The sequence below is a fragment of the Bos indicus genome, chromosome 10, assembly GCF_029378745.1.
Source record: "Bos indicus isolate NIAB-ARS_2022 breed Sahiwal x Tharparkar chromosome 10, NIAB-ARS_B.indTharparkar_mat_pri_1.0, whole genome shotgun sequence".
NCBI lineage: Eukaryota > Metazoa > Chordata > Mammalia > Artiodactyla > Bovidae > Bos > Bos indicus.
In genome coordinates this window covers 21,678,612-21,705,421 of record NC_091769.1, presented here as the reverse complement: position 1 = coordinate 21,705,421, position 26,810 = coordinate 21,678,612, and the positions used below count along the sequence as shown (strand labels likewise).

The 26,810-nt window shown below is 53.4% G+C and overlaps 3 protein-coding genes across 4 annotated transcripts; 1 reads left to right on the top strand and 2 right to left on the bottom strand.

Annotated features, from left to right (window-relative positions):
• Positions 1-878: 878 nt before the first annotated feature.
• Positions 879-6,149, bottom strand: PSMB5 (proteasome 20S subunit beta 5). The gene is made up of 3 exons (XM_070797114.1): positions 5,852-6,149; positions 4,814-5,120; positions 879-1,388 (listed from the first exon to the last, which is right to left on the bottom strand). The coding sequence occupies exons 1-3, from the start codon at positions 6,047-6,049 to the stop codon at positions 1,102-1,104; spliced, it is 792 nt and encodes a 263-aa protein (XP_070653215.1). The 5' UTR covers positions 6,050-6,149; the 3' UTR covers positions 879-1,101.
• Positions 6,150-10,837: 4,688 nt separating this feature from the next.
• Positions 10,838-11,940, top strand: PSMB11 (proteasome subunit beta 11). Its single transcript, XM_019967970.2, has one exon. The coding sequence runs from the start codon at positions 10,883-10,885 to the stop codon at positions 11,750-11,752; it is 870 nt and encodes a 289-aa protein (XP_019823529.2). The 5' UTR covers positions 10,838-10,882; the 3' UTR covers positions 11,753-11,940.
• A 3,629-nt stretch (positions 11,941-15,569) lies between these two features.
• On the bottom strand, positions 15,570-26,262 carry CDH24 (cadherin 24). 2 transcript variants are annotated; one of them, XM_019968351.2, is made up of 13 exons: positions 26,119-26,262; positions 24,279-24,587; positions 23,802-24,096; positions 23,501-23,620; positions 23,260-23,427; positions 22,896-23,083; positions 22,313-22,566; positions 21,149-21,285; positions 18,515-18,636; positions 18,322-18,433; positions 17,466-17,714; positions 15,967-16,983; positions 15,570-15,876 (listed from the first exon to the last, which is right to left on the bottom strand). In XM_019968351.2, the coding sequence occupies exons 2-12, from the start codon at positions 24,531-24,533 to the stop codon at positions 16,484-16,486; spliced, it is 2,400 nt and encodes a 799-aa protein (XP_019823910.2). In that variant the 5' UTR covers positions 24,534-24,587; positions 26,119-26,262; the 3' UTR covers positions 15,570-15,876; positions 15,967-16,483. The 2 variants fall into 2 exon arrangements, with proteins under 2 accessions (XP_019823910.2, XP_070653214.1); XM_070797113.1 differs by lacking the exons at positions 15,570-15,876; positions 15,967-16,983; positions 17,466-17,714 and adding an exon at positions 17,763-18,049.
• Positions 26,263-26,810: the final 548 nt, after the last annotated feature.

Genomic DNA, 26,810 nt, shown 5'->3' with positions numbered 1-26,810 from the left:
TGCAGGAGGGGAAGGTGGCTGCAGTGCAGGGGAGAACAGGCTTTATAGCTCGCGTATCTCTGAGTGACCCCTCCCAGCCCCCTGGCCTCAAAAGAGGACACTCCACCGTCACCCTCACCAACCACTTTCTTGCTTCTTGCCAACTCATATAAAGCAGCATTTACACCCTCTTCATTCTCTAACGGTTTCTCCCATCAACCTCCTGCATCTCTCCTGTCTTCTCCTTAACAGAAGGCCTTGCCATCTGCTGCCATCACAGCCTGGAAAGCCCCTAAGTGCTAGGGGTGACAAATCAGCCATCTCTCTGCTCTTAGCAGGGACTCTTCCGCACCTACAGGCTCCAAGAACGATTTTGTGCTGTTTCCTGCCCAGGAGGCTAGAGGTCCACGATCTTTTCCCTCTGTCTCCCACAAACACACATCGCAGGGCCAGAAGGACAGGCATCACCAGGATGGTGGTCACTATGCTTTCACACACACCTCTCTGTCCTCTCTTTTCCCAGGGTCAAAGCCTTCCTTTCCCAACTGGCTTACCCTCCTCACCTCTCTGCTCTGCATGTGGCATCAGCCTCCCCTCCCCCAGCACAGGGGGAAAGCTTTTTCCTCAGCAGCTCTGCCTGGTACAGCCCTGTGCATCTTTCCACCTCATCAACTTTTCATCTCTTTGCAAACGGAATCAAGAAGTCTCTCCCTCCTCCCTGCCTCTCTCCCTCTCCTTTGTTATTAGCTTCATGACTGGGGATGTTAATGTATTCACTAGACAATGTCTTCACACCACTGTTTCCTGTAATTACAGTCCCTTCCCTCCCACTGTCCCAGCCCATTTGACTGTAAAGTGCTTGGAGGAGGGACAGTGTGGAGAAAAGACGCAACACAGGCTGAGGTCGAGTAGTGTCATGTTAACATTCAACAAAGTAAAACCAATAATTACCTCTGCAGTAGCTCATTAACAGCTGGTAACACATGGAGGTCAATGCATCAGAGATTTAAAAAAAATGTGATCGATACAATTGGGGACCCCTCCACTAGAGGATGGGGAACTGTACCCCTATTACCAACAACAGTCACCCCAAGAAATGCAAGCAGCCACATTCATCTTCCTTCAGTGGGTAGATCCACTATACTTGTCATGTAGATCAGCGACATTGTCACTGGAGACCCGGATCCAGCCATCCTCCCTGACATGGTAGAGGCTGACGGAACCTCCTGAGTAGGCATCTCTGTAGGTGGCTTGGTAGATGGCTCGACGGGCCAGATCATAGGCCTCCTCCACCTCCAGGTCATAGGAGTAACCCCGATCCATGACCCCGTAAGCATATACAGAGCCAGAACCTACAGAGAAGGTGGCCCCTGAGATCCGGTTTCCTTCACTGTCCACGTAGTAGAGGCCTAGAAAGAGAGATGAAGCCAGTAAGGAAACAATGAGCACCTCTTCGGACATCTAATTCCTCTTTAAAGGCAACAGTTCTCCTTTCCTCTTGAAACCCAGGGAGACCAACAGAAATTCAAGAAAATAGCACTTCTATAAAATCGCTTAAAAAAAAAGTGAAGAAATAAAATTAAATATGAAGACTTCAGGATTCTACACATTCCACTCCATCTCACCTCACATTACAGTTACTGCCTTGTCTGTCTTCTCTGTACAACCAAAAAAGTCATTCAAATGACTTCGGTTTCAAGCACAGAACTTTAGTCACTGTGGGAGATAATGTTTGAGACAATCCTAACCCTCCAGAGTTCAGACTATCTGGGAATATTATCTGGACAAGTATGCTATCTCTTCTATCACACAGGAAGAGAATAAAGCCTAGAATTCTAAGTCATATTGTAAAGCACCTCCACGGTCCAACATGGTAGCCACTAGCCACATGGGATTCAACACTTGAAACGAAGCTAGTACCTACCACATGCTGGAGTGATAGTCTTTTGGATATACCAGGTTAAATAAAATATATTATTAAAATTACTTTTCCTTTTCAATTTTAAAACCATGGCTACAACATTTAAGATTACATGTATGGCTCACATTATATTTCTATTGGACAGTGCTGGTATAGACTAAACAGTTGGCCAGGCCAACCACCTTTTTTTAATTAAAAAAAATTTATTTTCTTTTTTCTGGCCACATTGTGCAGCTTGCAGATCTTAGCTCCCCAAACCCAGGACCTCTGGGCAGTGAAAGCACACAATCCTACCCACTGGACCACGAGGGAATTCCCCCAACTGCCTATTTTTATAGTTTTTTTTGGAACACACCAACCATTTGTGTATATATTGTCTAGGACTGCTTTTATGCTAAAACCAAGCTATGTAGTTGAGACAAAGATTACAGAGCCTGCAAACCTAGAATATTTACTTACATTTGATCCTTTATGAAAAAGTTAGCCAACCTCTGGTATAACAAAAAGTTAGACACAGATTTAATAAAATTTTTATCACTTCGATCTGCCCCCTGGACCTCTCCAGCTGGATGCCTTTGTCACCAAATTCATATTTAAATTTCCTGTCCTCAAATACTTCCAGTGGTTCTCCCTTATGGGCCCAACTCATCCCTCTTCTGCCCCACCCATCCACTTCCTTCTGTATTTTCAAATTTTGTCAATGTATCACTAACATTTTTCCTATTTCAGTGGGTCTCAACACTAACTATACATCAACATCATCTAAGGAAGTCTTTTTTTTTTTGGCCAGGGCATGCAGCTCCCAGCACCTTAGTTCTCCAACCAGGGACTGAACCTGGGCCCCTGGCAGTGAAAGCGCCAAGTCCTAACCACTGGACTGCCAGGGAACTCCAGGTATTTTTAAAAAGATGCCAAGGACTTAACACAGGTATTCTTTTTTAATTGGTCTGGGTGGGGGACAAGCACAGAGCTAGATTCTTAAGTTCTTCAGGTGATCACGATACAAGCCAGGTTGAAAAGTACGCCCCTTATCAGTTTCCAGGTTCCGATGGTTGTAACATGGAGCCCCTCCCAGGCCCACTGCCACTACCTTGCCAAGCCAGTGCACCATCTGGTTCCAATTTCCCTTTCTGGCTCTCTGGCTCACTACTCTGCTTCACACGTCTTTAGCTCCAATTAAACCAGACTTCCAGTTACTCCTGGCAAGACCTCATGCTTCTTCCTTCTCTTTTGTTCATTATGTTTTTTTTCAAATCCAGGAAAATGAGACCTACCTATGAAGCCCTCCCCAGCTTCTCCCATCAGAAGCAATTCTTCCTACCTCCTTAAATTCTTTCAGCATTTTACTGGTTCTCTTTAAAGTGGTATTCATCTCATTCAGCCTCCCATGAAGTAATCTGGGATCCCTTCTCAGTCTGCTTGAGGCCAGGGGCTGACTCATCCTGAATGGGACAACTTGTCAGGAAGGCTTCTCTGAGACAGTACAATTTAGGTTAAGCTCTGGTTTCCTGGGTTTTCCTTGCTGGCCAGTTTTTGTACTCTTTTACACTGTTTTCCACCACCTGGGACCAATCCAAGAGCTAACGGTTCAAAACAACATTTCCAAAATGTATCCCTAGACCGCACAAGAGGTATGGAACTGTTCTTTCACACTTTTCAAAGAGAAATGTCTCAATTTCCAAAGTAACAAACTGAGCTCCTCTCTCACAGGCACTTTTAAGTCTCTCCTCATCCATCCTCTATTAAGGGGCGAACTAATATTCTCCAAAGCAAATGAAAAAGTGGTGGGTATTCTACAGTTGATCGACAGAGAAAAACTAGGCATTTAGAAAGGTAAATGAGGGAATTCCCCGGCAGTCCAATGGTTAGGCCTCTGCACTTTCACTGCAGAGGGCACAGGTTCAATCCCTGGTCAGGGAACTAAGATCCCACAAGCCACAAGTTTAGGAAAAAAAAAAAAAACAAGTGGGTAAATGAATGAAGCAAAAACAACAGGAGGAAAGATTAACTATTTTCAAGCACCAAAGGGGAAAATTACACAGAATGTGACTAGCCGTATACCAGCTTGACTAAAGGGACATTCAAAATTGGCAGAAGAGGGACTGCTATCAGATACAAGTCTGAATTTCCTGGCAAGGATTTTATATACTAGGAAGAAAAATAGGTTAAGGAATTCTTTTCAGAGACAACAGGACCAAGGTGATTATATCAAGCAAGGAAAGGAGATGGGCCCAAAGGGCCCCTTCTAGGCCAAAGACTCTCTACAGGGAAAAAGGGAAGAGAAATGACTAACTTTTGAGTAGTTACTTGGTTTTGTTGTCCAATATGGTAGCCACCAGCCATATGTGGCTGTTGAGCCCCTGAAATGAGGACGACACACCTCAAAATGGTATTTTTGTTATTATGGATTAAAACAATTGTTAAAATTAATTTCACTCATTTCTTTAAGCTTTTAAAATATATCCATTAGAAAAAAGTAAAATTACATGTTACATGTGTAGCTCACATTTTTTAATTTATTTTCTTTATATCTAGCTCACATTATTTCTATCAAATTGCACTGATTAGAGTTTTTATGTCTATTACTCAATTCTTAAATACAACTCTTTGCATGTCTTATCATTTTACAGGAGAGACTAGATATATTTGACATGTATTGCCTCATGGAACCTATATAAGATGATGAAACAGGCTGAGAAAATAACCTGCCCTAAGTCACATGGATGATCAATGACACAGCTAATCTACCTCTGTGCCCTTTCCTACACTACATCTCCTCCTTGAACAAAGAGAAGGAAGGACTGAGAACTAATCAACACATCCTTAGCACTGACATATGCTCTTTGATTCATCTGTTCATGCAACCTCTCTGTAATGGCAGCCCAAGAATCACACGGTTGCAGCGAAACTTACCAGGGCCCCTCTTATCCCAGCCACAGATCATGGTGCCCATGGACAGCCCCATGCCTTTATACTGATACACCATGTTGGCAAGCAGCTTGGAGGCAGCTGCTACGGAGATGCGTTCCTTGTTTCGAAGCTCATAGATTCGACATTGCCGAGCCAACAGCCTCTCCCAGAAGCTGCAATCCGCTGCACCCCCAGCCATGGTGCCCAGCAAGTAGGGGTTGATCTCTATCACCTTCTTCACTGTCTGGGAGGCGATGTAGGCACCGGCTGTGGCCCGGGAATCTGCTGCAACAATGACTCCATGGCGAAACTGTTAAGATTAGAGAAAACACAAGCCAGGGGCCACATCAGACCACAAAAACATCACCTTGACATTTCTTTGTGAATCGATACAACCCCAGAACATCTCTGTCGCTGCTGTTTTATACTTCACAACATATTTTCCCACTTATATGTCACTGGAGCTTCACATCAATAGCTTGAGGTGAGATTACCTTCACTTGCTGGCTGAGGAAACAGGCTCAATGAGATCGAATGACTTACCCAAGACAACAGAGCCAGTTATTACAAAGCTAGGCCAGGAATCCCAATTGTCTGGCTCCTATTAAGAGTGCTTCCTCCCACCAACTTTACTCCTCAAGCCATAACTTTTCAGTTACCCTGACCTATCCGGGCCACTGTTTCCAAAACCTTGGGCGGTCACAACAGCCTTCCCTCTGCCAGAGTTCACTGTCGTTTCGGCCGCCTCTTTCCTGGACAGGAGCAGCCTGGGGTCGCCTGGGAATCAATCTAAACAGCCTCGAAATCCTTCTCCCACTTACCCCCACTATTCCCCAGCCCCACCGCCACCCCGCTCCCGCCAGAGCGAGAACCGAGGCCTCCCGGGACAATGAGACAGCGAAACTGCCGGGGTCGGGGCAAGAGGCCCGAGCCTCCGCCTGGGCTTCGCGGCCGCGGCCACGGCGGGTTCTGGACCCGCTGGGAGGCTGGGAAGGGCGCGGGCGGGCGGGATTCAGCCCGGCACGGCGGCTGTGTCTGCACCTTGAAGGCCAGGGTGGTGGTTCCATGAAGTATTTCAATTCTTGGCTCCTCTGGGACACCCCAGCTGGGCGCGGCCAGGCTCAGCCCATCGCTGGGACTGCCTGGACCCAGGTCCAGCAGATCCGCACGACCCCCGAGTCCAAAAAACCCGCGCCGGTTCACCGATAGCGGCCTCTCCAACACGCTGGCCAGCGCCATGTCTAGTAAGGGCAAGGGAACTGCTTGCCAGAACGCCTAGCAAAGAACGACCGGGCAACGCCTCGCCGTCACAGCTTCACTCCCTATTAAATCTATCCCAGGGAGGAGCCATTTTAAGTCCTGGCAACCACGCCTCCAAACACAAGAGCCAGATGCGGGTAATTATTTTCACCAAGGAGGGAAAAAATAAATGGCTTCACTCCCCTTAAATTATAAAGGGGTGTGGCTGACATCTTGACTTTGGCCACGTAACCAACACAGGATTAGATTAACCTCAAATTCATAGGAAGCAAACGCAAACGTCAGGATGAGGGAGGGAAGTGGGGCCGGCCATCTTTGAGAAGGGCGTGACTGGATGAAAATCTGTTCTAAACCGGTAGTAGTAAATCGGCCCCGCCCCGCCCGGTGTCCAAGCAACAATTAACATCTATACCTTTTCAGCAGTCTGTTAATGAGACTGAAGTTGACATTTTGTTCAAGGGCACTCTCTAATACTGGGTAAAATAATGATCTACTCTGAGGCCATTTTCCTATGAAGTTACTAAAACCGCAGTAGTTTGAGCTAGAAAGCGCAACAAACATGAGTGCTATACTTCTGGTTTTTTGATAGCATCAATCGCCACAATAGCCAGGTTCTCTAACAGCAACCGATTTTTAAGATTCAGTATTGTCTTCACTCCCACCCCCTGGTGGAAATTCTAGTAAGTAATGAATTGCCCAAAAGGCAGATAGAAGAATAAAGAAGGAAAAGCAAAGGGCCCAGTTAATTCACAGACTGGATTCGCAATTCAGCTCCTGAATAACTGAGTCAATAGTAATTTACCATTTCAGAGCCTGGAGGAGAGTTGAGGCTCCATAAAGATGTACCAAGAGGTTTCCTGACTTAATCTTGCTAAGACAAGCCCTTATTCAAGAACGTGCTGTATTTCATTGTCTCTCCCTCTCTCCACCCACCTTCATTTTTCAACCCTTTTGGGAACTATAAGAAGCAAAGAAGTGGGCAAATGTATGAACTGTTGCCTCCTGCTTTACGTTTCTATGAAGTCAGTGTCTAGTCTTCCTTGTTGGATTCCAGCAGCAACATCCATCAATATCTAAATTCCTCATTCCTCTGATGCCCAACTCAGCCCCTCCTCTTCCCAGCAGACTCTGCATATGTTGTATTTTTAATGCTGAAATTCGGCAACTCTTTCCAAACCCAACCATCAGAATGTAATGAAGCAGAAGATCTTTATGTGGGTCTCACACTTGGATGGTGTGGAAAGTGCAGAGTGCCTCTGTTTATTGAGCACATAATATTTTGCAGTCACTCCTGCATTGCAACTAATCCTCCTTCTGACTTCTCTCAGTGGTTCTTTCCCTCTGCTACTAATGGTGTCTGTACTTTTCTTAAAGCATTTTTATATTTTAACCTGGTTATAAATATACATTTATCTCCCACTGGATTGTGAGTTTTTAAAGACAGGTATTTCTCTGGAATTCCCTGGTGATCCAGTGGTTAGGTCTTGGTGCTTTCACTGCCAGGGCCCTGGGTTTGATCCCTGGTCAGAGAGCTAAGATCCCACAAGCCAAGCTGTGTGGCAAGGAAAAAAAAAATCTGTAAAGACAGGTATTTCTCTGTGCCCACTATTTGCTTAATACATGTTTTTCAAATGAACATGTGAAAGAATGACAATATTGTTCTTCTAGTCACAGAGGCTTGACGCCCTGGCTCATACTTGACAGCTCCTGTTCCTTTCCTCCACATCCAATAGATGCCAAGTCCTGTTCATTCTCCCTTCACAGTGCTGCTCACATTCTTCTTCATTGCAATTGATATTGCCTTTGGCTTCTTATCTTCTCAATCCTGAATTACTGAAACATTCTCCTAATTTTTCTGGGCCCAAACTATGTTTCTAATTAATTCTACACAGTACCAGGTTGACTTTCTTAAAACATCTTCTTGATCTTTACCTCCCTAATAATGGTCTGTAAGGTTCAGCTCCTCAGTATGACATTTAAAGCCTTCCAGAATCTGTTCCCATTTTACCTTATATTAGTTCTCTGCTCCAAGGTCCCATTCAGGGAGACCTCAAAGAGGAGAGATACAAATGATCAGTGCTGCAATGAGTGGGAATATAAACTGATACATACCATGGAGAATAGTATGGAGTCCCCACCCCCACCCCCCCAAAAATTAAAAATAGACCTACCATATGATCTAGTAATCTCATGTCTGTGTACTTATCCAAAGGAAATGAAATCACTATCTCATAGAGATAGCTGCAATTCAATGTTTACATTATTCACAATTACCAGTACATGAAAACAATATCCATCATCAATGTATGAACGCATAAAGTGTTATATATGTGGTAGAATATTATTCAGCCATAAAAAAGAATGAGATCCTGCCATTTGTGATGAGATGGATGAAACTTGAAGGCATTATGCTAAGTGAAAGAAGTCAGGCAGAGAAAGACAAATAACATATGAGCTTACTTATATGTAGGATCTAACAAAGCCAAACTCTTAGAAACAGTAGATTGGTGGTTGTCAGAGGCTTGGAGTTGATGAAAATGGGAAGATGTTGGTCAAAAGTGTACAAACTTCCAGTTATAAGAGGGATAAGTTCTGGAAATCAAATGTACAGCACAGTAACTACAGTTAACAATATTCTTTTGTATCCTTGAAAGTTGCTGAGAGTAGGTCTTAAATGTTCTTACCATAACAACAAAAATGACAATTATGTGAGGTGAAGGATTTGTTAACTATCCATATTGCAGTAAATGTTTTGTGATACATACAGAGACACATACACAGAAGTATCAAATCATCATACTGTACACACTAAACTTAAATAATGTTATATGTCAATTATATCTCAGTAGGGTTTCCCTGGTGGTCCAGTGATTGTCTGCCTGCCAAAGCAGGGGACAAAGGTTCGAGTCCTGGTCCGGGAGGATCCCATATGCCGTGGGGTAGCTACTGAGTGCCACACTCTGGAGCCCAAGAGCTGCAACTGCTGAGCCCACGTGCCACAGCTACTGAAGTCTGTGTGCCCTGGAGTCCATGCTCTGCGACAAAGAGAAGCCACCACCGGCCACAACTAGAGAAAGCCCACGTGCAGCAATGAAGACCCAGTGCAAACAAAAACAAATAAATTATATCTCAGTAAAGCAGGTGTTAGAGAAGAAAACAATGAGAAGTGCTATACTTCACAGGTGAGAAAGGTGGTCAGTATAGCTTGGGGTGAGTTTGGGGGTCAAGGAAGGCTTTGTCAAGGATTCATTCTTTGTCTGGATTCATTTCCTTAAATACCACTTAGATCCCATTGCTTCTCAAATTCAGAGCCTCTTCTCTCTCGGCCCCTACCTGGGGAGGGTTTTCAGAATGGGTGATACGTAAGCCAGACTTGGGAGGATAAGATTCAAAAAGATGAAGGGGAGGTGGGAGATGTGCTGGGAATAACATGAAAAGAGGTTGTGGTGGATGGATTAGGATTGGGTCACAGTGGGCCTTAAATGCCAACCTGGGGTGGATTTGATCTTACAGCCCTTTAAGCTCTCTTAGTAGAGGAGACATGGGATTTGAGTGATACCTTAGGAAATCATATCAGCTTGGAGGATGAGGTTAGAAGGGGAGCTGTAATATTTAGAAAAATGTACTCCATATGGTTCCAGAAGTAGATGTAGCTTGTCACTCCGCCCCAATCTAGTTTCTCTTTCTGAAGGGCCAGCTGTCAGTCTCCACCCCTCGTTGGTCTAAGACTTGGACTCAGTATGATGGTATCAAAGTCAGTTGTTTCTCCTGCCTTGAAACTGCAAACCAATCTCTTGCCATTGTGAACTGTTGGGCAGAAAGGAGACCAATAGATCCTTTCAGCTACTTCCTCAGAACTTTAGCACCAGTCAGAGAAGCTGTCCTGCCAGAGAGCCGTCAGGTGTGCCAGACTGTATGCAGATGGAAGTTCATGATCACACCCAAAGCAGAGAAGACGACCTCCAGGTTTTAGTTCCCCTTGACCTGGCCCACGGTGCTCTGTCATTCTGAAGGTGTCTGGGCGCCCCGTACAAGGCTCTCTTGCTCTTCTTTCTGTTGTCTTTGTCCCAGTCCCTTTCGTTTTCCCCACGTTGATCATGAGGTGAACCAGTAAGCTCAGTGTCATTGCTCCCTGACCCCATGCCCCTGAAGAGTGAACCCAGCATCAGGGACTCCTGCCACAGGGGATCCATGGCAATCTATTCTGTTTTGTTTTGGTTTGGGGCCATGTCCTGTGACTTGTGGGATCTCAGCTCTGTGACCAGGGACCGAACTCAGGCCATAGCAGTGAAAGCCTGGCATCCCAGGGAACCTAGTCTGACTATGCCATTACACTGACTAGTCTTTACCTTTCCCTAGGCTGGGGGCCCTTTCAGGGCAGGGACAGGGCTTCATTTATCTCTGTGCCCAGTGCCCCCCACAGGAAAAACAAGAGGAACCCAGCTCTGCTTCTTCCACTGGTGCCCCCTGTCCTTTGCAGTTACCCAGCCCCCACCCAACTCCAGGTGCCTGCAGGATGACAGACAGGTGACTCCTCCGGTGACGCTCAGGTGTGTCATGGCAGCGTCTCCCCAGCGCTGAAGACTCCACTGGCCTCATCCTGCCCCCACCCGAGCAGTCCTCCGAGGGGGAGGGCACTGCTCCATCAGCCAGTCCCAAAGCCTGGTTTGGGTTTTAGGAGAAGCCACAGATCACACACCTTCCTGTATGGTCTGGCTGCAGCCTGGCTTCTCCTTACCATCTCTCTTCCTCCACCCAACCCAGCTCACAGATCCCTGCCTTGCTCCTTCCAACCTTCGCTGGACCCCAGGGATGGCTCTGCAAGATGTGTGCAAGTGGCAGGCCCCCGACACCCAGGAAACGTCCCCTCACCTGCCTCAGGCTGGCAGCTGGGCTGTGCCCCGAGGCTGGGACCCTCAAGCCTTCCTGCAGACCCACGGCCCCAGGCTGGCACATGGTACCACCACCCTGGCCTTCCGCTTCCGTCATGGAGTCATCGCTGCGGCCGACACGCGGTCCTCCTGTGGCAACTACGTGGAGTGTCCAGCCTCACGCAAGGTCATCCCTGTGCACCAGCATCTCCTGGGCACCACCTCTGGCACCTCGGCTGACTGTGTCACGTGGTACCGGGTGCTGCAGCGGGAGCTGCGACTGCGGGCACTGAGGGAGGGGCAGCTGCCCAGCGTGGCCGGCGCTGCCAAACTTTTATCAGTCATGATGTCGCGCTACAGGGGGCTGGATCTGTGCGTGGCCACGGCCCTGTGTGGCTGGGACCGCTCTGGCCCTGCCCTCTTCTATGTCTATAGCGATGGCACCTGCCTGCAGGGGAACATCTTTTCGGTGGGCTCTGGGTCTCCCTACGCCTATGGAGTGCTAGATCGCGGCTACCGCTACGACATGAGCACCCAGGAAGCCTACGCCCTGGCCCGCCGTGCTGTGGCCCATGCTACCCGCCGCGATGCCTACTCTGGGGGTTCCGTGGACCTCTTCCACGTGCGGGAGAGTGGATGGGAGTATGTGTCCCGCCATGATGCCTGGGTGCTGTACTCGGAACTGCAGAAGCTTCCAGGGCCAGAGAAGGAATGGGAGGAGGAGGCCACCCCCGACAGAGCTGGCGAAGGCAGAGAACCATCTGTGGGGCTGGCACCTGGGGACTTGAAGGTGCCCACAGAGAGGCTGTGAGCAGCAGCAGGATCTGGGGGGCTCAGCCCAGGGTGGGAGATGGGGCCGCAGGGGAAGCAGACTCCCAGCATCGGGGTCCTGCTCTCCTGGGTTGCTGGCTTCATTTGTTCCAAGTTTCTACCCCTTTCTCTTCCCCAAGCTATTGAACTCTCTGTCCGACTTGTTCCTGTTGGCACCCAATAGATTGATCTAGCCTCCTTCTCAGCACAGAGTCCGTCTTTCAGCAAATACTGCGCACCAGCTGCACGCCAGATTTTCTTGCCGTCTTCCTTTCTGCTTTCCTCCATCCTATCCCCAGTCTCTCTTCTTCCTCTCATTTTAGTCCTCAGCTCAGCTTCAGAGTCTTTGCCACTTTCTCACCTGGATGGGGGAGCAGTGGGAGGGGAGTGAGGGGGGGATGGTAGCCCTGGGGACCCAGGCTGGAAGGGACAGGGACAGTGCAGCATGAACATCTGGGGGTAAGTGATGGGCTCCCACTACTGCTTTCCTCCTCTGCCACCACCCCCCACCTGACCCTAATGACTCTGATGATGACTCCTTTCCTGAACGCAGTTTTCATGATTAACTGTTTAAGGTTAATGTGATCCTCACTTGACAGAAGACGAAACAGGTTCAGAGATGTGTGACTTGCCCGAGGTGACGCGGTCAGTCCAGAGATGAGGCTGGGATCCAGGCCATCCACTCCAGGGCTGTGCTCCTTCGGCACAGCTTCTCTCCCAGGGCCTCTTCCTGCGGCCGGGGAGTGATGTGGGGGAGAGAGCAGCTGGGCCGGGCGCCTTTCTGCTGGCCAGGGAAGAAGGAACTTGGAGGAGCCCAAGGGCCTGGAGGGCTGAGCCCAAGAAGCATCCCCTGTTGAGCCCCCTCTGAGGGGTTCTTTCTTACCAAGGCCTGAGTCATCGGTACCCCGCAATCCCAACCAGTGCGCTCTGGCTTCTGGGCCTGTCGTGGCTGCTGCCAGACTTCTCCTGCCGTCCCTTTGCCTTCTCCCCAGCCTCTCCTTCCTGTAGCTCCCTCTGGGCATGAAGAAGAGAGGGAGATGGCTGTGCCAGGGGGAACTACTGGGTTAGCGTGTCCTCTCCCGCCCCTCCTGTCTGCTTGCTGCTGCTCCCCTGTGAGCCCTGACTTGGCGATGCAGGCTGACAACTCCAGGAGGGATGCCACCCTGCCCCCCTCCCCAGGCCAAGCGGAGGGGAAGGCATGGTCAACCTAGGAGATGGGACTGGAAGGAAGCTTCCTGAACCTTCTTTCTTTGTCCTACTCCTACTGTTTCCAGTCCCAAGATGAACAGCATCTCTTCTCCCTTTTGGACCCCCTCCTCCCAGCCTCTGGCCCAGTCCTGAGCCCCGACTGTGCACGTAAGGCTAAGAATTCCTCCAGGCAGGAGCTGGGCCAGACAGAGGAGCCCCAGTAGGCTCTGGCTTTCAGGGGATGATGGGGGAGAAGGCAGGAAAGCTGAGGGAGCCCCAGGAAGGAAAGCAGTAGGGGAGGGAAGGAAATGAGGGGGGTTGCTGCAGAAAGATGCCCAGTACAGGAGAACAAGCCTTTGAGCTGGGGTCTGGGAATCTGGCTGGTGGCCTCTATGCAATCCTTCATCCTTCACCCTCCCCTCAGCCTCAGGTGAGGAGGTGCAGGACTCGGGAATGATAACTCTAGGTCAAGGATCCTTAGGCCAGGTTTCTCCTGGAGGAACACAGGAGGAAGGGCAGTTTTTGCCCAGGGTTCAAGTGTTTGATTGACTCAGACATAAGAAGGGCACCTCCACGTGTGGAGATGAGTGTGGGTCTGTGACATCGTAAGCGAGTGATCCCAGATAAGTGGTGGTTCCCATGTGCAGAGACAGGAAACGGGCTACAAGAGAAAGAGCCCTGCCTGAGTAAGGAGCACGGCCAGTTATCAGGGAGAAAGGCCTTATCACTTTTTTGATAAGGAGAAAAAGTCCAGAGTAGAGAGGAGGTGGGGCAGGGCTCATCCCAGGGGTTCACTACTTCTGCAGCCTCACTGCCCACCCCCAGCCCCCCACAAACACCCCCACCCACCCAACCAGGGAGTGAGAAAAGGCAGGAATGGAAGGCAGGCTAGCCCGACGTTGCCACCTGAACCGACCCCCAGGCTAGCTGGGAACCACATGCAGCTCCCCACCAGCCCCCTCCCCTTCCCATTAATCAGGGAAGAAGGACTGAACCCAGATAGGGAGGGCTCTCTTCTTGCATCTCCTCCCATCAGCTCTCTGTTCTCTCTCTTCTCTTTTCCTTCTCTGGTCCTGCCCTCTTCACTTCCTTTGACAAATTCTCTTTCCAATGGTGAGATATTTAAGACCAGAGATAAGCCTAAGGGTCTAGCTGAAAAGTCTGTTTCCCTACACTGTTTTCCTGGCAGCTGAATGAGTTGGGAAGGACCTCAGGAGGGTGTTAGGGAGGGCTGGCAGAGCAGGCGAAGGCCCGCACCCCACTTCAGTGCACCGCTCACTAGCCAGGGGCAGCCCATGCATCAGTCCCTTCTTTTCTCCCCTTATTCCTAAAGGTTTGATTCAGACATCAGGGGAGACCATAGGGGTCAATCTAGCCCTGAACCGGAAGACCTGTCCTGACGCCCTGCTTGCGGTGCTGCCCTCCTAAGCGTCTCCCTCTGGGGCAGACAGACTGCTCTCATACAGGCCTTCAGGCAGGCAGGGCCCAGTTTCCAGCCTTCAGCAGAGTCAATGACAATGCCAAGCTTGCTCCAGAGGCCTGGTTTGGAGGAACCCATCAACTTCACAGCTTCCTGGGAGAAGATACTATAACTGTTTCACTGAACAAATCTCTTCTCAGAAACTGTGTCCAAGAAATGGAGGCCTGTACTAACCTATTTGATCCCTCCCTGCCTCCATCCTTCCCTTCATTGTTTGTTTTCTGGCTGAAGCCAAAGGCCTCTTCAAGCAGAGCTGCATGTACAAAGGATCTGACAGGATGGAGGCGGCCCGTCAGAGTGGGGTCTTTGTCCTCCCTGGTTGCCTTAACCACACAGAACGTAAGGTACAAGAAGGCACCTTCCCATTGGAGCAGCCTCCCCTGACTATGCGCGCCTCGCACTGGGAAGGGAAGGTCACAAGGACCTGTCCTGACCTATCTACTCCCCAGGAGCCGTGGCTGGACTTACGAGACCGGGGCCAAGTCTAATGTTTGTTGCTGGGTGGACCCCTTCTCTACTCAAGGAGCCCACGGTGAGAGACGCTGGCCACCCGCTGGGCTCCCGTCCCGGTTGACTTTGGTTCAACCCCTAAAACAGCCCACCTTCCTGGAGTCCCTGTCTCCCCTCCTTTGTGCCCATGAAGAACAAGACCACAGACTGGGAAGAATGAAGGGTGGAGGTGGCAGATCCACTGTGACTGTGCCACCTTACCCCGACCCAGCCTTTTTCCAGCTGGGACCACAGGCCCCAGGAGGCACTGGCTTGCTCCCCTCTGCTGTCCCCTGCCCACTGTCCTAGTCTAGAACCCCTCTTCCTCTCTCCTTAGTCTCTTTATAGCTCCTCCTTCTCTCCACACTCTCCTTCCTGCTCTCCCCTCTGGCAAAGCCCCACGTTTTAATTTCCTTGGACACTTTGAGACCAACAGAGAACCCAGAGGTGGTGAGAGCAGGGGAACGAGTCATTATCTCCTTAGTCCCAGAATGGAATCAACCCAAACTCTCCTCTGTGAAAGGGACTTGAAGCAGACTGTCCCCCAAAGGAGAAAAGAGAATGAGCCAAGGGGGTGGGCTTAGGCCTCTCTTCCAGCCCTTCAGCACAGCGACACGCTCTGAGAGACACCTGAGTGTGGAAAGGAAAGCAGGGCTCCAGCTTTACAAAATAAAGTGTTTGTTTATTATGAAATTAGAGATGGAGGCCCCTCCCCTTCCGCCCTCTTTCCCCTTCCCCAGCAGCCTCCCTCTTTCCTTCCCCTCCCCCAGGGGCTGGGAAGCATACAAGACGATGCCCAGAGCCAGGATGCCCAAGGCCGGTTGACAGCTGGGCAGAGCTCCAGGGAGGCAGCCACAGTAGGGGGCTGGAGCTCTCGCCCTGGGAGGTCGGCTGGCTCCCTCTCTCTGCTGGAGGCCAGTGGAGCCAGGATGAGGCCATGAGTGATGGATGGAACCATGCGGGCAGGTCTGTAAACACAGGAGAGCCAGAGTGAGAGGTGGTGAGTGGGGGAAGGCTTTGGGACAGCCTGGTGCTCCACGAGGTCTAGGCACACTGACCTGGGGCAGAACGTCCCCTGCAGGAGGGTGGGCAGCAGTGGCTGGACGTTTCTCTTGCTTTCGGGATGGACAACAGAAAAAACCAAAAAGCCAATCACAGGGACCCACAGAGAATGTGGGCAGATGTGGGCAGGAGACAGACAGACAGCATGTGTGTGTGCAAGGGAGACACATCTGTGTGACAGATTCAGAATGGAGCAGACCAAAACAGAGCCACGAAAGAGTGGAATCACAGTGAGAGAAGTGGGAGGTTCAGAGTCGGAGCCGCACAACCCAGACCCAGACAGGGAGCGTGTCAGAGACAGACAGATCCCTGGACAGAGACGAACAGACGACTGGGGAGGAGGGACGTAAGGAGGCGGTTGCCTTGGGGAGGTGGGGAGGAGGGACACAGGGACTGGGGAGGCCTGGGGGCCCCTGGGCTGCTGCTGCCTGCCTGGACCCGGGGGGCTCACTCAGAGGGCCTACGCTGCCACCCCGCTTCGATGGGGGAAGCGGGGGCAGGGCCAGGCCGGTCTCAGGGGGCTGGGGGCTCCTTGGCCCCGTAGAGCTCGGCCAGGGTGCGAAAGAGCGGCCCCCAGTCGTCCAGCGGCTCAGCCGGGCCCGGGGCGCCGCCGATCTCGCTGCCGGAGCCCAGGGAGCTGAGGGAGCCGCAGGAAGAGCCGCGGCCCTCGTAGCCGTACACCTGCACGGAGTCGTAGGGTGGCACGCTGGGGTCCTCGTCTGCCTCGCGCAGCCGCAGCGCCAGCAGCTGCGCCACGTCGGCAGGGCCGGGGGGCCGGGGCTGGCGTGGTGCCCGCGCCCAGGGCAGCACATCGCGGCGCGCGGGTGGGCCAGGCGCCGGCGGGGCCGCCCCGTCAGGGTTCTGCAGGGCGCTGATGTCGAAGGCCTCCGTGTCCTCCTCACCGCCGCCCTCGTCGTCGTAGGTGATGATGTTCTCGCGCACGTCCTCCTCCTCGAGCACCATCAGGGCTTCTTGCTTCTGGCGCCGCAGAGCCACGAAGAGCACCACCAGGGCTGGGGGAGAGGCGCACAAGTTCCATTTGGAAAGGCCTAGGGATGGCAAGCCCTAGCTTTGACCTTTGGCAAAATGCTTTCGAATTCCTGACTTCAACCCTTTACTTGCTGTGTGACCAAGGAGAGTTGCTCTCTGAACCTCTTTGGCCCTTGGATTCCTTGTGTGGAAAAGAGGGGAAACATATCTACCTCTTAAGGTTGTTGAAAGGATGAAATACCAAGTGATGTGCTCAGCACCACATATGGCCCAGAGTTGGGGCTCAGTAAATAGTTTTTATGGTTCATGACTGTCCTTAGCCTGGCAGGTCAGGGATATGAGGCCAGAGTGTTTCTCTTGGGTGTATCAGGCAGTGGGAATACCCAGGCATGAGGGTTCCTTCATGACCTAGGGTGGACTTCCCTATGTCCAAGGTCCTGCTTCTCTCCACACCCTCTGAAGGCCTGGACCTCACATCTATGACCCCATCTATGGCTTGACTCACCCAGCAGCGTGCCCACGCAGGTGACGATGGCAAGCAGAGCCCCGGTGCTGAGCCCAGCAGGTGAGAGCTGAGCCTCGGGCCTGCAGGACGCCACGGAGCCATCAGGCCGGCAGCGGCACACACTGACAGTTACTGTGGCTGTACTGCTCAGTACTGGCTGCCCCCAGTCCCACAGTTCTATGGGAACCAAGTAGGGGGCCTGGCGGGGTGGAACGGGGCGAGAGGGCAGCAGCAGGCTGGCGGAGCCATCTGTAGGAAAAACAGGTCTTTGGGCACCCCCTGGGATACCTTCCCACTACAGTCGGTGCAGCCCATGGAGACAAAGCTATCTGTGGGGAAGGTTTGCAAAGAGCAAAACTACAGCCACCTTCTTTTATTTATTTTGGCCACACTGCGTGGCTGGCAGGATCTCATTTCCCCAACCAGGGACTGAACCCAGGCCCCTGTAGTGAAAGCCCTAAATCCCAGAATCCTTTGGCATCAATGGTAAAGAACCTGCCTGCCAATGCAGGAAACACAAGAGATGTGGGTCTGCTCCCTCAGTCAGGAAGATCCCCTGGAGATGAAGTCGGCATCTCCATTTCCTGGAATGGGAAATGGCAACCCATTCCACTATTCTTGCCTGGAGAATCCCATGGACAGAGGAGCCTGGTGGGCTACAGTCCATGGGGTCACAGAGTTGGATACAACTGAACACATACACATCCCCCCTGCCCCCACCCCACCAGGCCATCAAGGAACTCCCAAAACTGCACGTACATTCTGTAGGGTGGAGCTCCAGATAGGTGGGTAGAGTTAGGGATGGTGGAGGAGGAGAGGGAAGCAGGTAAGGGCACAGCTGTAGGAGGCTACCCACCTTGGTTGTCCCGGACAGTGAAGTTGGCATCGGGGCCCAGAGGGCCATGAAAGGAGACACGGCTGTTGTTGCCGACTTCATCTCTGTCCAGGGCTCGGATGACCTGAATCAGCTGAGAGGAAGAAGAGAAACCTCGTATGGAGTGGGCAGCTGGAGGTCCTGAGGTCCTAACCCGCCTGCCTCCGTGGCTTACCTGGCTGGGGGCTGCAGAATCGCACACAAAGGTGTCGTAGGGCTCAGCCAGCTGGGGAGCGTTGTCATTCTCGTCCAGGGTCTGGATGGCCACTTGCACCCGGGAAGCCTGTGCAGAGCTGTCTGAAGCCAGAACACAAACACGTGCACCCCACGCAAGCACACACATCACAGTTACACACAGTACATATGGTGTGTGAATGTCACATCCAGAACATGGCATGCATGTGAGACACATGAGGTATGCATGCGATATGCAGGTAGCATCTATGTTGTGAAGTGAAGGGAACAAGTGCATATAACATCCATGCGGTACCCAAGAATATGTGGAATACATACCCCATATACATTCAATAGGAGTGTAGCACCCATGACATACATGAACAATAACCCACACGCAGGGCACAGGCACCGTCAAGCAAAGGTAGACAGACGATGCAAACCAGACAACAGCCATGAAAGATGCAGCACATTCATACCACACATTCGATGTGCTCAGTGTTTAAAACGAATACAACACACACAGAAGGAATGTTCCACATGTACAGTGAATGTAGCATCACCACCCCCAGGATGTGGAGAACGCATTTTCATGCATGAAAACAGTGGGACAGACATACACACACGTGCACTCGTGCACACACACACACGCCCCATCAGAGGTCTGGGAGGCTGTGGTGTAGCAATGAGTATCACTTAGAATTGACCTCAGGGAGGGAGGAGCTACCTGATTCTCAGGCGCAGAGCCAGGCCAGCCTGGGTACCACAGCCATAGACAGGCCCCCTCGTCATTGGGTGGCCCCCATCATTACCCTGCCTTGCTCCTCACTGCCAATGGCATCCAAGAGAAAATGCAAAGTGTGCATCCCTGCCCTCCCCAGCGCTCATCTCCCCTAGGCTAAATGTCTTGGTTCCTTTAGTCTTTCCGGCAAGTTGAGGGAGAGCTGGTTGGCTCTTGGGAAGGGGCTGAGGTCACAGCCCAGGCAGAGGAGTGGACTGCCTGGCTAAAGGGTCTGGGAGATGGGACAGGGCTGGGGTCCGTCCTTCACTGCAGTAAGGGCTCAGGGCCTGCTACTCAATATTGGGATTTGGGGGCATGGGGAGCAGGATTTGACAGGAGGTAAGAAGGCAGTGAGAGAAATACACACACACACACACACACACAGGGCTACGTAAACAGACGGCCAAAGCACACACAGGGATGTTCACATGGACAGACATGCACGCACTGTCACACAGCTGCACGCTCATAAACATAAACCTATCCACATATAGTTCAACACATATGGTGGAGGAGATAACTGCTGAGACTGCAACCCGACTGAGGCCCCACCACTTAATGTCTGCGTGACCTCAGGAAGTTACTTAACTTCTCTTTGTCTGAGTTTCCTCCTTTTAAAATGGGAGAAAAAAAATCATACATCCCTCATAAAGTTGTGGTGATGATGAAGTGAATGCATCTACATTTGGTACTTAGAACAGTGTCCGATATACAGTAAGTAGTAAATTATTACTACCTGTCCACAAACACTCACATACACAAAACAATGTATACAAACAGCTACTGCGTCTATCACTGTGCTGTGCTTAGTCGCTCAGTCGTGTCTGACTCTTTGTGACCCCATGGACTGTAGCTCACCAGGCTCCTCTGTCCAGGGGTTTTCTCCAGGCAAGAATACTGGAGTGGGTTGCCAGGCCCTCCTCCAGGGGATCTTCCCAACCCAGGGATGGAACCGGGGTCTTCTGCATTGCAGGCAGACTCTTTACTAGCTGAGCTACCAAGTTTCACTATACATATCCAATTACATATATCCACAAATAATATAACTCTATACACTCAACTACATACACATATATATGCAACTATAGACATATACTCATAAGCATATGTGTAGGTATGTATATGTATTTTTCACACACATGAAGTGTGCACCCATATGTACACATTGCGCTTTAGCTCTTCATTGACGTGGTGTAAGTATGTAGGCACACAGGGACAACTTCCACAGACAGGACATGGACAGCAAACGTGGGAGACGCTGAAGCATGAGCAGGCACAGCAAGGACAGGTTCACAGAAGGAGGGGAGGCCTCCCTGCCCCCGCGGGCCACAGCTGCCCAGAGGCGGCTGAACCATGCTGGTGATGACTGCTGACCAACATGGGCAGTGCAGGGACCTGGCCCCTCTCCCCTCCCGTGGGGGCTTCCCACAAAGCTTCCCAGGGAGAGGCTGCTGGCACTCCCCGGTCAGCTCCCAGAGGAGGGCCCAGCTCCTCCCCGTTCCCACTTTAGCCTGAAGCAGAGACTGGGCAAAGCAGGGTGTCCCAGGGTGCATGTCGGGGTTCTTAGGGATTGAGAGCTATCTGAGGTTAGATTTATTTTGACTTGGGGAAAGTCAGCTATGGGAGCAAATTAAAGGTGAGGGGAAATGCTTAAGCCAACCCACCATGCCCAGTCCAGCCCAGGAGACCAGAGAGCCTGCCTGGTGGTAAGGATCCAGGCTGGGCACCTAGTCGTTATACCCTGGGTGGGGGTGTGTGGCACTAACACCCCCCTCACCCCATCCCCAGGGACGGCCCCTCTGCCAGGAGGCTGCCGCCTCCTCCCGGCCCTCCTGGAGGCCCAGGACTCCTCACCAAGCTCTGTGGCCAGCACTGTGAGGTTGTGCCAGACACGAGCCTCTCGGTCCAGGGGCCCTGCTGTGCGGATGGTGCCGTCTTCAGGCTCGATGGAGAAGCAGCGCTCCAGGTCCGAGTGCGGGAGGATGGAGTATCTGGGGAGATGGAGCCAGGTGCGGGGCTGAGCTGGGGCAGGGCCGAGCTGGCGGCCACCCCTCCCTCCCACCTGTTCACCTTGCTGGGCCTCCTGGCTCATCTGGGCAAAGGGCCTGCATGAGCTGACCAGGCAGGGCCTGCCCTGTGCACCTGGAGCCATAATTCACGTTAGGGTCCCCTCGAAAGACAAATATCTCTGGGCAGTCACCAATATTAAACACCTATCCTATGACATGGGGTGCTGAGTTTCATGGGGGTGTGGGAAGAGAGACAGGTGGCATGGCGCAAACACTGCCTGTCTTTCTGACTCTTGGGCTCTGTTCTGGGGACCGAGGACCTGAGTTCTGTCTCTGCTCTGTCTCAGACTAGCTGTGTGACCTTGGGCAAATCTTTTAACCCGTTCCCTCAACTATCAAAGGAGAATGACACTGGCCCCTCCCTCAGTGCTGTGACAGGGATGCTGGGCAGCAGGCTGGGGAGGTGGAAAGAGTGGGTCTTCTTGAGGCCGACAAGTCTGGATTGGAATTCCAGCGTTGCTGCTTACTGAAAGTGTGACCTGGGGCACATTAACGCAACCTCTCAGGGCTGAGCCTCTAAAGCAGCTGGAACTGAGAAGACTCCTACCCTTATCTTCAATTCTCCTCTCACAGGTTGTTGTGAAAATGAAATGTTATCAAGTGAGTAAAATGTGAGGCGCTGAGGGAGTGATCAATAGCCACAGCCACAGCCATCAGCTGATCTGGCGCACTCATCAGGTGAAATGCCATATCCGCTCTCACGGCCACTGGGAGGCGCCACTGCCATCCACGCAGGGATGGGTGGAGAGTCTGGTTAGCAGGTCCTCCAGCCCTCCCCTGGCTCCCAGGCCTGCAGTGGGGAAGACTTCTACCAGGAGGGGAGTGTGATGGGCAGGGAACGGGGGCGGGGGGGGGGGTGGGGGGGGTGGGGGGGGGTGAATCCTTGGGTGGGAATAGCCTGCGGCTGGGCCCTTTCCCTGAGGCCCCGCCCTGCCCCCCGCCAGCTCACCTGATGGGGCTGGCTGGGGAGTCCAGGTCCGTGGCTGACACCTGGCCCACCAGGGTCCCAGGAGCCTTGTTCTCAGGCACTGCCAGGTGGTAGGCAGCCTGGGTGAAGGCAGGTGGCTCTGGCGCGTCCTGCACAGCCACGCGCACTGAGGCCACATCCTTGAAGGGCCCTCGCCGCAGATAGGCTGGGTCGATGAGCGTATTGGTGGCCTCCACGCGAAAAGAGTAGGCGCGACGGGTCTCAAAGTCTAGGGGCTATGGTGAGGGAGATGAAGTTACTGAGGGAGGTGCAGGCCTCAGGGAGGTGGGCACCAGAGGGGCAGTGGCCTCAGTGGTCAGGGTAGTGGGGGGCAGATTACTTGGTCAGAACTCCAGGTCTGCCCCCAGTTCCGTCAAAGACTTGCCCTGTGCAAAGTCCTCGAGCCAGTCACTCGCCCATTCTGAGCCCCAGACTCTCATCTGAAGGATGAGGAGAGGACCACAATCTCTGAGCTCCAACACAGAGATCCCAAGTCTGCTCTAGCCTGGTGAGAAGCCTGTCCTCTGGGGCAGGAGGCAGGTGTGAGTGGGTCTGAAGCACTCACCTTGCGGACAGTGAGGAGCCCATCTCGACCCTGGGAGTCTGTGCTGATGCTGAAGGCCTCCGACCCCTCCCCGTCAAGGATGCTGTATGCCATGAGGGCGTTGTCCCCCAGGTCTGGGTCCTGGGCCCGCAACCGGCCCACCAGGGTGCCCGGCCCAGCAGTCTCCACCACAGAGAACTGGTACAGGCCTTGGGGTGGATGGAGGGAGATGTTCTTAGAGAGGCTCCCAGCCCTCCTCCCTCCCCCAGCACGTCCTTCTCCCAGGCCTGGCTGGGGGAAGGGGTGGGAGGAGGCTTCTCCAGAGGCGACAGGGGTGGGGTGGGGTGGTCAAAGGATGGCTCAGGTGGCGGCACTGGCCCCTTACTCTGAGGGAACTTGGGGGGATTGTCGTTGACATCGCTGAGGGTGACTGTCACCGTGGTGCTGCCCGACAGCCCCCCCATGTGGCCGCCCATGTCCTTGGCTTGAATCACCACTAAGAACTCCTCCTGCGTCTCCCGGTCCATGTTGGGGATGGCAGTCCGCACCACTCCTAGGGAGAGACGATGGGTCAGGCTTGCCTGATCCCACAGCTGCCTCACCTGGCTCCCGAGCTCTAGCCTCACCAGTCTGGGGGTCCACAGAGAAGAAAGGCAGTCCATCCAACACGGTGTATACCAACTTGGCGCTGTTCCCATAGCTGGGGTCATCAGCGTCGTGAGCAGTCACCTGGATCACTGATGTCCCTGCAGGGGGTTCCGGCACCCCACTCAGCCAGGACAGAGCCACGTGGGGAAGAAAAGCAGATGAGTGGGACCTAGACACGAGCAGGGCTGGCTGAATTGAAGGAGATGGGTTCTGGGGCAGAAAGCAGTAGGGGAAGGAGAGGTGAGGGCACTCCAGGATGTCCAGACCTAGGGTACTCACCCACATTGGACATCTCGGGCACTGTGGCATGGTAGGGCCCGAGGGGAAAGATGGGTGGGTTGTCGTTGATATCTTGCACCTTGATAATGAACTCCGATGGGGGCTCCAGGGGTCGGTTGGAGGCTCGGTCCACGGCTTGGGCCAATAGCACATACTGTGCCTTCTCCTCCCGGTCCAGACTCTTGGTGACATGGATATTGCCTGTGGCCTCATCAATCACAAATACGGTGCCTGCGCCCTCTCCGGTCAGCAGGTACTTGGTGCGGCCCTCACCCCTGTCCACATCTGAGTGCAGCTGTAGGGGTCAGGGAAAGATGGCAGCAGGTTCCAAGAATGGTGACAGAAAGTTAAAGAGTCTACCTCTAGGATTGCGGACAGTGTTGGGAATCCTCAGGGACCAAGGTCATTGCAGAAGTGATGAAGTTGCAGAGGAGAGCCTTGAGAGTCAGGGGAGATGTGGGAGGGGCTGAGCCTTACCTTGCCAATAAGGACAGGCTCTGGTCCAGCGTACTCCTCAATGACAAAGAATTGGTTCCACACCCAGCTCCTTCGGGTCCGAAGCAGTGATGGTTCTGGGCCCCCCCGGGACCCTGCCCAAGCCCGGGCTGGGGCTGCCAGGCGCCCCATGCAGCCCCAGCCACCCAGCCAGGCCAGCAGAAGCCTCACCAGGCCCCACATGTTTGGGCTCCAGCCAAGGCTCTGTTCACTGCTCCTGGGTGCTGAGGCATGCATGAGCTGGCTGGGGCAGAGGGGCAGAGGCGTTGGGGCTACCCCATGGATCCACACCTGCAGGATAGGCAGCTGATCAGGGTTGAGGAAACCTTTACCATCTCCTCCCAAAGTTAGACGCTCCAAAGATCAGACCTCCAAGGAACCAGATACCCTACTGCCCAGAACCCAGAATGAGAACGAGAGCAGTCTGATCTTTCCCTCCACCCAGGCTCTCTGCCTGTATTCACCTCCGGCCCTCTAAGCTGATAAATCTTTGGCCAGTCAACTCTGAATAGGAAAGCTTGGGAAGACAATAGGAGAGGGGATGCTGGGAGGGCTTGGAAGCACAAATCTGGCCCCTGAGCTCCCAGGGTGAGTGTGCAGCTAGGTGATGGAGGAGATGGGGGCTACCATGGAAAGGGCTTAAAAATCCAGGAATTGGGATTCATGGAGGTGTGGTCTCAGGGTGCCGAGGGTCAGGCTGAAATGATAAGGAGGGCTGCCTCAGACAGGGTTGAGAACCTGAGAAAGTCTGTCCTCTACAGGAACCCCTCCTCTCCAGAATCTGCTCCCTGGCTCACTGCTAGCTGAAGTCCTTGAAGGGGGACCGGGCTCACAGACAGAGTGGGAGGGGGGAGCTGAAAAAAGGGGGGCGGTAGAAGCCAGACTCGGGAGGCAGACCCAGAGGCTAGAGACACAGCGAGATGCAGAGTGAGAACAAGACTCAGGGACTGTCCGCAGAGACAGAGAAAGAATGGCAGCAAGAGACAGGAGGAAAGAGATCAAAGGAGGTAGTCTGGGTGTCTGAAAGGCAGAGAGGAGTCCTGGGTACCAGGCTCCAGAATGGGTGGAAGGGCGGCCAGCACTGTGATAAGCAGAAAGGGGCGGCTGCAACTGCGGGGGTCAGACCAGGCCGCCCCAGCTAAGAACTTCATTCTGGGAGAGGGGGCAGCTGGGAGGGGATGAGGGAAGGAAGGTAGAGAGAGGACCCTTCCCACCGCTGTCTCCCCCTTCTCCTCCTGGGGGGACCCCTCAAGTGGCTGTGGCTGCGCCCCTCCTCCCCCAGAGCAGACACACACCTGACAGTCCTTTCCTTCCCGAGGGAAGAGGGAAGCCGGAGGGAAGCCGGGGACCTGGGAGGGAGGCGGGACGAAGAGAAGGCAGGGGATAGAGGAGTGGGAAACAGGATAGCGGGAAGGGAAGAGGAGAGGAGGGGAGAGGGAAGGATCGGGGAGAGAAAGGAAAGCGGGAAAAGGAAGACAGGAAAGGAGAGAAAGGTGAAGGAAGAAAAAGGCAAAGAGGAAGAGGAGATGGAGCAAGACAAGAGGGAGAGAGAAGGGTTGGGGAGACAGGGAAGGGGCACAAAAAGCAAACAGGCAGAAGAGGAGGCAGGATGAAGAGAAATCGAGGGAGAGGAAAATGGGAAAAAGAGGAAAAGAGGTACGAGGGAAAAAGGGAAAGCGGTAGAGCGCGGGAGAAGGGAGCCGGCAGTGGCTCCCAGCCGCGGAGCGCACCGCTCACCGCTCTGAAGACACCCGCAGGCTGCGGGCCCCCTGCTGCCCCTTCGCGGATTCCCGACCGTGGGCTCCAGGGCAGACGCCCTTACCTGGCAGTGCCTAGGGGCCCAGCTTGGCGGGGAGCGCTCCCGCCCGCCCCCGTCGCCGGGTCCCGGGGGCGCAGCCCCGAGCCGATCGGAGCGGGCGCCGCGGCTCCGCTGCAGGTCTGAGCGGCCCCGGCGAGAACAAGGGAGCGAGACGGAGGGGGCGGGGGAAGGAGGCTCCGCCTGCGGAGGAGCGAGGCGGCTCCGCGCCGCGCGGGAGAGGAGAGCCCAGCCTCCGACCCTCCCCGGCCAGCCCGGGCCGCGCGGCGAGGGCGGGGGCGGCGCCTGGTGCCCGCCCCCTCGGCGCTGCTGGCCGCCGGGCGCATACAGATGCGGCGCCCCTCCCGGGCCGGGCCTGCAGCGCCCTGAGGGGCACTCGGGTGTGGGTGCGTCCACGCTTCGGTGCCAGGCCGTTCCCGAAGAGCTAGCGGGGAGGGCGCATCGCGGGGCGCGAAGCGGCCCGCAGCCGGACGAAGGGCGAGCGCACGGTGAGCCCGGGAACCTGGAACCCACTGCGGAGGCCCGGCTCGCCGCTCCCGGACCGGCCTTGGGAACTGCGGAGGACCTCGGCCGTGAGGCGGCGGCATTTTGGAAACCTGTGCAGGGCAGGGTAGCAGGCCGGCTGGGGGCCTTAGGCACGGCTGACCGGTCCAGGGAGTCCGCGGGCTGGGCCCAGGGAACAGGTCAGGGACCGAGGT